Raw genomic sequence first — 9,641 nt, 5'->3', positions numbered from 1 at the left:
GAGCGACGAGCGCGACGTCCACGCGCGGAATCGGCCGAAAGGGATTTAGGGTGGCGAAGTTTGGGGTGGGGGCCGAAAGCGACGTCCAAAAACACCGGTGGCCTCCGTGACTTTGACTGAAAATCTACTTGAAACCCCTCTTTTTTTCGCAAGAAGAAGATTGGAGCGCGGCACCGCGACCGCGAACCCAGAACCCACACGACGGCGTGATTGTCAAGTGCACCTGTCCGCGGGGCGTCGCGACGAACGGACGACGCCGGGTTGAGGGAGGGGGAGGGGGAGGGAGGGGAGGGAGGGGGGAGGGGGGAGGGGAAGGTGCGTCGCGGCGCCGCGGGGCATGCGGGTAAACGGCTATACGGCACCAGCAGCCCGCAGTCACTTCTGTTATGGCCCAATGTACTGCTCGACGAGCGACAGATCGGTGTTTGTGTGTGAGTGTTTCTGTCCGCTGTCTACGCTGTGTGTGTGTGTGTGTGTGTGTGTGTGTGTGTGTTGTGTGTGTGTGTGTGTTGTGTGCATGTGTGTGCAAATATATGTCGTGTGTGCGTGTGTATGTCGTGTGTGTGTGTGTATATGTTTTGTGTATTGTGTTGGTGTATTGTGTTGGTGTATGTGTGTTGGTGTATGTGCGTTGGTGTGTGTAGTGTAGTGTGAGTGTGTCATTCCCTCGTCCCATAATGCGCCCTGTGTGTGCACGAAGGCCGGCACGGAGGCGTGCGTTCATTAAGGGCCTTATCGGGGGATGCACTGACATAAAAAATTGTATACAGTAGCTATGTACCATAACGACGCTGACATTGTAGATTTTCCGACCGATCGCCTCAACGACGATCTCGAGTTGCTCCTTGGGAAAACGCCGCCAACAAAATCCTCCGTTGCTCCAAAACTTCCAGGGTAGCTGACTCGACGAATAATTACGTTGAAGCAACAAGTCGACTCGTTGGGACTGGGGACCTCTCCGTTAAAGAAAAATCCTTAGGAAACTGGAAGAAAGGTTTTTAGAGTGTGAACTTCGGCACCACGTCAGAGAGGATGGGACTTAGAGGCGAGCCCAGCCGAGTCCAGCCGTGTCGAAGTGCCACCCTACATTATCTCTAGTTGCGCGAAACTTTTCATGACGCGGCGCAGGACGGCGTGCAAGAGGCGTACAGGGGCGAGGAGGTCGGGGGCGCGGCCAGCCGAGCGATTCAGACGAGCCCCGTCTCTCGCACCCTCACGGAGAGCCCCACGAGTGCGACAGAGACAGGGCGACCAAACGACTCTTATTCTGAATCGCTCGGCTGGCCGCGCGGGGTTGCATACCTATTAATGATGTAATAAAGACCCTTGTCACGCGACCCAATGCACACGTCGCGCCCCGTGTCCGTCCGTCCTTCCGTCTGTCTGTGTGTCTGTCTGTCTGTCTGTCTGTCTGTCTGTCTGTCTGTCTGTCTGTCTGTCCATCCGTCTGTTTGGGCGGCCGCATGCTCGCGTGCCGCAGCCACGCACGCGCACGCGGTCCTATGGTCGCGCGGCGCAGCAGATTCGGAACAGCGATAATTGGAGACGGTTTACATTCCGGACATCGGGCGCGCTGTTGGGCCCCGCTTCCTAGGGCTGTGTGAGTGTGTGTCCGTGTGTGTGTGTGTGTGTGTGTGTGTGTGTGTGTGTGCGTGTGCGCGTGTGACAGAGCGGGGGAGAGAGAGGAGGGAGAGAGGGGGGAGAGAGGGAGGGAGAGAGGGAGGAGAGAGGAGAGAGAGAGAGAGAGAGAGAGAGAGAGAGAGAGAGAGAGAGAGAGAGAGAGAGAGAGAGAGTAGTTGAGTGGTTGTGTGAACAGGTGCGGCGCTACCCGACATTGACAAAACATTGACGCTGCATGATGCGGTGATTTCCCAAACAAATCTTTCCCGGTACTTTGGGCCTCTTTTGCTGATCGGTGCGCGTGTCTGTGTGTGCAGATGTTGGTGACGACCTCGTTGGCGCTGTCGACCAGCGAGCTGCAGAAGGGCGCCTTCTCCCTGGTGCAGCGGCGGCAGAACGCGCTCAGCCTGAAGCAGGGCGCCGACGGCCGAGGCCACGGCTCCCTCATGCTGGGCCCCATGATGCCCGGGCCCTACGGGCCGTACCTGTGGTCGCCGCTGCTGCTGGCGCAGCAGGCCGCCGCCGTGACGCGAGGCCTGCCGTCGTCGCGGACCTCGCGGCCGCCGCGCAGCCCCTGCTCGCCGCGGTCCGTGTCCCCGCGGTCGCGGTCGCCGCTCGGGTCGCCGGGCAGCGCGTCCCCGGAGTCGCCCGGGCCGTCGCCGTCACCGGACTCGCAGGGCCGCATCGGCCGGTGGCCGTGGTACCGCAGCGCCTGGGACGAGCTGCGGCAGCGGCACTACAGCCCGCCGCACAGTGAGTACCCGGGTTCGAATCCCCGCACTTGCCGCGTTTTCCTCGTTCCGGTTTTACCCACTTGTTGCTCCCCCAGGATCCCGCGTCCCGGACTCCGAGAGCGATGACCTGGAGGAGGAGGAGGAGCGGCCGCTGGACCTGTGCACCAAGCCGTGCCGGCCGCAGCCCCAGCCGCCGAGGACGCCGAGGACGCCGAGAACGCCCACCGCCCCCATCTGGTCGCCCGCCTCGCAGTGCGAGATGGAGCACGAGCCCCTGACCCCCGTCTCCCCCGTGTCGCCCGTGTCGCCCGCCGAGGCGCGATGCGACGTCCGCCTCTGGCACCTCCCCTCCGACGGTGAAGTCAGCTCGGCGGGCAGCCCCCTCCCCATCCCCTACCCGTCGACGCCGCCCATCACGCCCACGCCGTCCAGCAGCCCGGCCACCAGGGCGCCGGCCTCGTCCACCACCACGCCGTCGGAGCGGCCGGAGCGAACCTTCCAGGTGAGTGCGTGCGGCCAAGGCCGCCAGGGCCACCAGGAAACAGATTCCGAAGGATCGCTTCGTCGCTCTGTCTCTCTCGCACCCGTTGGGACCGCCCCATGAGTGCGAGAGAGACAGAGCGACGATCGTTCGCCACCCCGCGGCTCCACGGCGTGAAAAACAAATCCCGCCCCGATAAAGGGCGATCGTGACGCGGCGACGTCGTGACCGCGGATGCGCAGAGTCACTCGGCAATCGGCCGCCTCCTCCACGCGGTCGTGACACCGTGACTCGCCCGCCGCCGCACGAAGCGACCAAGCGCGGCCAGTCACAATACCGGGCAAGCCGGGCACGTGGCGTCGCGTCGCGTGACGCAAAACGAGTCGGAACCGCGTAAACCACACCATAAAGCGACGGCGTTTCAGGTTCACGTTCGTTGGGCGAGCGGAAGGCCCCGAGGGGCGGCCGCCGAATCTGAATCCGAATCCGAATCTGGCCGAAAGGGTGGTTATCGGATGCGTGCCGCCGTGCCGCGGCCACGCGCGGTGGCGTTCCGGCATGGCGGGCCGGGTGGTTCCGGACCGCGAGCCAGACGGCGGTCTCGCTCGCTCTCGAGGGGCGGCCCGCGACAGTGCGACAGAGACAGCGCGACGAAGCAGTGTCCGGAATCGGTGGGCAGGCAGGGCCGTGCAGCGATTGACAGACGTGCTATCGTGATACCGCGGCCCGCCAATTGCTCCAACCTTTAGCACTTAGTCAATACGCCCCCTCCCCCGGTCCCTCGGCCCCTGGCCGCCCTCGGCGCCCTCGGCCACAGACGTGTATGGCCGCGCAGTAATCTTGATGCCGGCAGAGTTTCCCCCAGGGCTGCATGCCTGCCTGCCTGCCTGCCTGCCTGCCTGCTTGGCTGGCTGCATGCCTGCCTGCCTGCCTGCCTGCCTGCCTGCCTGCCTGCCCTGCCTGCCCCCCTTCCGCACGCCGCACCCGCTTATCATGATGCGGCCCACCGTTTTTGATGAACCGTGTTTTAGATGTCATTGGTAAAAGCCCACCCGCGCGCGCACGCCCCGCGACCAAATCAAGAGACCGCAATCGCGGGCCCCATCGCCTGTCCGGCCGGCCAGTCCGCCAGATTTCGGAGCGAGGGCGTGCCGGGCGTGGCGTGGCGTGGCGCACCACGGCACGGGCATTAACCTGATTCACACCACGATGCCACCACAGTGGCTTCGATGCGCCTTCTCGGGCGCGCGCGTGTGTATTTGTGTGTGTGTGTGTGGTCACTGCAGCAGGCGGCGCACACACTGCCAACGCGAGTCGAGTCACACCAGTCACACCCTTGAACCCTCTCTGGTCACCCTCCAGGCGCGCTTGTATCGCCTTTCGCCGCTCTGCCTCCCTCGCACTCATGGGGCGTCCCGTAGTGTAGTCCCGTGCAGGCGCGAGAGAAACAGAGCGACGAAAACGACTCTCGGAATCAGTCTGGCTCGGCCAGCTTGGCGGTGCCACGAGGTCCTTCCTCATTTCCTTGACGGCCTTCCCTCTCGCGTTCGATTTCGCCGCGGAATTATTAAGCGCAGCGTCACGAGGCCGAGCACCCACACACCAACACGTCGTGTACACGCACGCACACTCGCACACAAGCGCCGTTTGCACTTCGTCCGGCCTCCGGCGACGCACCGACCGGGCAGGCAAGGCAGGCGACTGCGTGGCAGGGGGGCCCCCCGAGAGGCCGTTTGGAGGCGGCCAAAAGCAAAGCGTTTAGCCCAGAGACGCTTAGGCTGCACCGTATTGTACACCGTGGACTTTCCCCGGAGGGGGGCAATCCTTGGTGAATTGTTCGAGCTGTTATCGGCGCCACGGGCGACAAATGCGCGTCTGAGGCTTTCGAACCGCCTCCCCGCTGTCTTCTGCCCACGCGCTGCGTGCGAGGAGACAGCGCCGCGCCCACGGCATGAAAAGGGTTCGCGCGGCGGCACGGAGAACAGAAACAGGCTTTACCGGTGCCTATTTACACCGGGGCCGTACTTCCGCGGCCCCGAAGGCAGATGGGTCTTGCCTGATTTTTGAATATTAATGGCCGCCCGGCGACAGGCCTCGCCGCGTTGCAGGGGCCCCTTCCGAACACGGCCTCGCCGCGCTGTCTCTCTCGCACCCAACGCCCCGCGAGTGCGAGAGAGACAGACGCCCGCCCCACCGTGAAACATGGAAAGGGGTTCGCGCGGATGGAAGGAAAAAGAAACGAGGCTGCCGGTTGTTATTTCAGGCGACGGTGAATAGGCAATGGGTGCGGTGTGCGCGAAGTGGTGATGCATTGGGGTGTAATGAACCTCGACGGTGGGGGGGTGGGGGGCGTGCGGTGTCAATATTGAATGGCCACACCGGCTGGCCGGCCTCGGCGCGTTCGCGAGGGACGCAGTGCACCAGCAGACTGATCCGAGAGTCGTTTTGGTCGCTCCGTCCCTCTCGCACCTGTGCGGAACACCCCATGAGTGCGAGAGAGACAGAGCGACGAAGACGACCGTCGGAATGAGTTTGCTGTCTACAGTGTGTGTCCCCGACTGATCGCCGTGTTTGTCCACAGTGCATGCAGTGCGGCAAGACCTTCAAGCGGTCCTCCACGCTCTCCACGCACCTCCTCATCCACTCCGACACGCGGCCCTACCCCTGCTCCTACTGCGGCAAGCGCTTCCACCAGAAGTCCGACATGAAGAAGCACACCTACATCCACACCGGTGAGTAACGCAGGGATTTCACTGCAGTCTGCAGGCCGTCCGCTCTGTCTCTGTCGCACTGCCGGGGCGCCCCCCTCTGGCCCTGCGGGTGCGAGCGAGACAGAGCGATGAGACACTCAGGGCGCTTGGAATGTCCGGGCGGGCCAGCCGACCGAGGCGCCCGGATTCCTTCGGGCTCGCCACGTCCGGGACGCGAGTGAGTGTGTATGAGTGCAGGTGTGTGTGTGAGTGTAGGTGTGTGTGTATGTGTGAGGTGGCTCCGGCTGCAGTCCGGGCGGGTCGGGTCGGGCCCCGATTTCAGCAGCAATCAGTGCAACGGCGTGCACCTGTCCAACACCTGCCGCCTGCCGGGCCTGCCGTTCGCCCCCACTCCTTGCCTCACACACACGGCGCCGCGCGAGGGGGAGGGGGAGGGGGGCTTCGGCGGCCCGCTCCGGCCGGCAGTCCCTCGGGAGCCCCGTCTGTCCATCCCGCCCGGCCTGGCCGGTGAGACGACGGCGGGACGGGGCAGGGGGCCCTGCCTTGCCCGGTGGCCGGTGCCGGGTCTGCCCGTTAGCGAGGCATTGGGTCAGGACGCCAGGACGCACGGCAGCCGCAAAAAGCAGCGAGCAGCGGCAACAGCCACCTGGGGCTGTGCTCGCTTAGCCCGCTGAGCTGGGGTCCTCGGACTGGGCCCGCGCGGCATGCCGCCGGCCACGCGACCGCTCAGGCCTGCCGGAGCCGAAACTGGAACTCTGGAACTCGCCAGCAACTGAACAGCGGCACTGTCCCCTTCTCTCGCACTCGCGCACTGACGCTAAGAGCGTGGACCACCAGCAACTTTCAACGCGACGGTCACATGCGTGTGACCCTACCAATGGATTGCTCTCCGAACGAGGAATCCATTGGTGGGGTCACACGTTCGGTTCGAGTCCCACTTAGCGACTCTGGAGCTCAAAACGCGTCTAGAGTTTTGGCCGCCTCCGCCGGTCTTCTGGCCCACTGTGCGCGGCTCCGCCAAGGCTCCGCGTCTAGCCGAGCGTCTGGCGGCACGCGAGCGCACGCGACGCGCACGCCGTCTTCCCTTGGTTGGCGGCGCGAGCGGCGCGGGCGGCGCGAGCAACAGGCGAGCCATTTGCCGCTCCGCTGCCTTGCCGCCCTGCCGCCTTGCCTTGCTCCGGCCGCTTGGCTGCGCTGCGGGCCGAGCCGAGGTCGGGGCAGGGCGGGCCGGCCGGGCACATGACCGAACAGCTGCTGACTGCCTGCGCCAGCTCCACCCACCCCCGCCTCGCCTGGCCCGCCTCGCGGCAGACGGGCCGACCGTTTGTTCCTGCTCCTCTTTTTACTGGACGCATCCTTCGGCCGGACACGCTCCGCTGCTCCGCTGCTCCGCTGCCCGCTCTCCCTCTCCCTCGCCTCGACGCGATGCACCCCGTCGCTCTCTTTTTATCGCCGCCTCCTTCCTCCTTCCGCGTTGCCAATCATGGTTTTTGTTTTTGTTGGCGTGCGCCGCGTTTGCCGGCTCAGCGCGCCGTGAAGCCTTCGGCCCGGCCAGGCCGGTGGGTGGGTGGGTGCAGGCAGGGGACGCGTGGCCGGCACGCGCGGCGCACGCCACGGCCTCGTCGGGCTGTCTCCCCCGCAGCCCAACGGAACGCCGTAACGCCCCATGAGTGCGAGAGAGACGGCGAATGAGTCCGACGGCCCACTATTTAGATCCACTCGCCCGCACAGGAAAATGTTAGACCAGTGGTTCTCAACCTTAGGGTCGCGACCCCAAGCGGGGTCGCGAAATTTTTTGAAGGGGTCGCGGCGATGCTGGGGTCGTGTTTTAGGCCGATTTTAAGCAGCCACTGCGTCTGATCCGAGGCGGGCATTTTGCTCCCTCAACGGGCAATCGGTCTTTGGACCTTCCTTTAGCATGCCTTTGTTACGGAGTGCAATTATCAGTTTAGTTTGGGAGCAGTATTGTCTCAAAGTTGGCCAAAAAGGTCCCAAAAAGCTTAAAAAACGTGTTTGGGCCGATTTTTAAACACCACTGCGTCTGATCCGAGGCGGATTTTGCCCCTCAAAGGGCAATTGGTCTTTGGGCCTTCCTTTAGCTGCCTTTGTTACGGAGTGCGATTTTCAGTCTTAGTTTGGGAGCATATTGTCTCAAAGTCGATCAAAACGGTCGCAAGTGTCTTTGAAAAATCGTTGTGACTATTTTTGGGCAACTTTGAGACAATACTGCTCCCAAACTAAGACTGATAATCGCACTCCGTAAAAAAGGCATGCTAAAAGGGAAAGGGCCAAAGACCAATTGCCCGTTGAGGGAGCAAAATGCCCGCCTCGGATCAGACGCAGTGGCTGCTTAAAAACGGCCCAAAAAACGATTTTTCAAAGACACTGCTGACCGTTTCGGCCAAATTTGAGACAATACTGCTCCCAACCAAGACTGATAATCGCACTCCGTAACGAGGCATGCTAAAGGAAGGTCCAAAGACCAACTGCCCGTTGAGGGAGCAAAATGCCCGCCTCGGATCAGACGCTGTGGCTGCTTTAAATCAGCCCAAAACACGATTTTTCATAGATATTTCTGAGCGTTTTGGCCAACTTTGAGACAATACTGCTCCCAAACTAAGACTGATAATTGCACTCCGTAACAAAGGCATGCTAAAGGAAGGTCCAAAGACCAGTTGCCCGTTGAGGGAGCAAAATGCCCGCCTCGGATCAGACGCCGTGGCATGTTAAAGGAGGGGTCCCGTGGGGTCGCGAAATTTTTCCTGGGGGTCGCGGAAATTTTTGGCTTCAAATTTGGGGTCGCGAGCCGAGAAAGGTTGAGAACCGCTGTGTTAGACCGCTGTGTGACCGCTGTCCTTTTTGTGTTGCAGGCGAGAAGCCCCACAAGTGCGTGGTGTGCGCCAAGGCGTTCAGCCAGTCGTCCAACCTCATCACGCACATGCGCAAGCACACCGGCTACAAGCCCTTCGCGTGCGGGCTGTGCGAGAAGGCCTTCCAGCGCAAGGTGGACCTGCGGCGCCACCGAGACACGCAGCACCCCGACGCCCCCGCCCTGCCGGCCGGCCCCACGCGCCGCGCGCCGCCGCCGCCACCCTTGGCGCTGCCGCAGCAGCTACCACAGCTACCGCCGCAGCCGCCACCGCAGCTACCGCAGCTACCACAGCTACCTCCGCAGCCACCGCCGCAGGCACCGCAGCAGCTGCCGCAGCTACCGCCCTCGCCACCGACGCAGCCTCCGGCGTCACCGGCGCCGCCGTCGTCGCCAGTCCACGACGTCTCCAGCAGCAGCTGAGCTGAGCTGCCCCGGCAGACCGTGTCAACGGACGACAACAACAAGCCAAAACCAAAAAGTCTTCTTCTCCGCGTCACGCCTAGCTCATCGTGTCGTGTCACGTTTGTGCCACACCGTTACCGTCGTGTTCCACCGTCACGTTATTGTGCCGCATCGTTACCGTTGTACTCGTCACGTTGTGCCACACCGTTACCGTCGTGCCCTGACTCACCTTTGTTCCCCGTCACGTTGTACCACGTTACCGTTGTTCCCCGTCACGTTGTTCCACGTTACCGTTGTTCCCCGTCACGTTGTTCCACGTTACCGTTGTTCCTCGTCACGTTGTTCCACGTTACCGTTGTTCCTCGTCACGTTATGCCTGTGCCCCACCGTTGCTGTTGTGTTCCTGTCACGATGTGCTGCGTCACCAGTCGGAACTCTCAAAAAACAGAAAAACAGGCCGGCCGGCCTGTTCTGCCGTTTTTCGAGAGCTCTGACCACCGTGTTCACGTATAGTGTCCGTTGCGAGCAATGCCCTTGCGTGGGCCATATGCACCCGCACCCAGCGAGCGTGTGTGAGTGTGTGCGTGTGTTCCCCACGTGTGCGCGTTGCGCGTTCCGGCCACGTTTCGCCACCTCTTTCACGTCGCACTGTGAATGATGGAGGCCAGCAGGCGCAGCAGGTCGTTTCCAAAACAATGCTCGCTTTGTTTTTCTCTCTCGCCCTGTTGGGCCGTGCCGGAGGGAAGCGAGAGAGACAGCGACGGAGTGACCCTCGCGGTGGGTTGTTCTATCGACCGGTGCGCCTCAAAGTTTGAAAGTTT

General features: G+C 62.6%; 1 protein-coding gene across 1 annotated transcript; it reads left to right on the top strand.

Annotated features, from left to right (window-relative positions):
- The first annotated feature begins 370 nt into the window (after positions 1-370).
- LOC117642997 (zinc finger protein 628-like) lies at positions 371-8,838 on the top strand. The gene is made up of 7 exons (XM_034381633.1): positions 371-431; positions 1,938-2,101; positions 2,252-2,373; positions 2,450-2,856; positions 5,417-5,567; positions 8,417-8,604; positions 8,722-8,838. Exons 1-7 carry the CDS (start codon positions 387-389, stop codon positions 8,836-8,838), a joined length of 1,194 nt encoding a protein of 397 aa, XP_034237524.1. The 5' UTR covers positions 371-386.
- The last annotated feature ends 803 nt before the right edge of the window (positions 8,839-9,641 follow it).

The sequence above is a fragment of the Thrips palmi genome, unplaced genomic scaffold (genome assembly GCF_012932325.1).
Source record: "Thrips palmi isolate BJ-2018 unplaced genomic scaffold, TpBJ-2018v1 HiC_scaffold_16, whole genome shotgun sequence".
In the NCBI taxonomy this organism is placed as follows: domain Eukaryota; kingdom Metazoa; phylum Arthropoda; class Insecta; order Thysanoptera; family Thripidae; genus Thrips; species Thrips palmi.
Note: the sequence above shows the minus strand (reverse complement) of the source record. Positions and strands in the feature narration are given on the sequence as shown.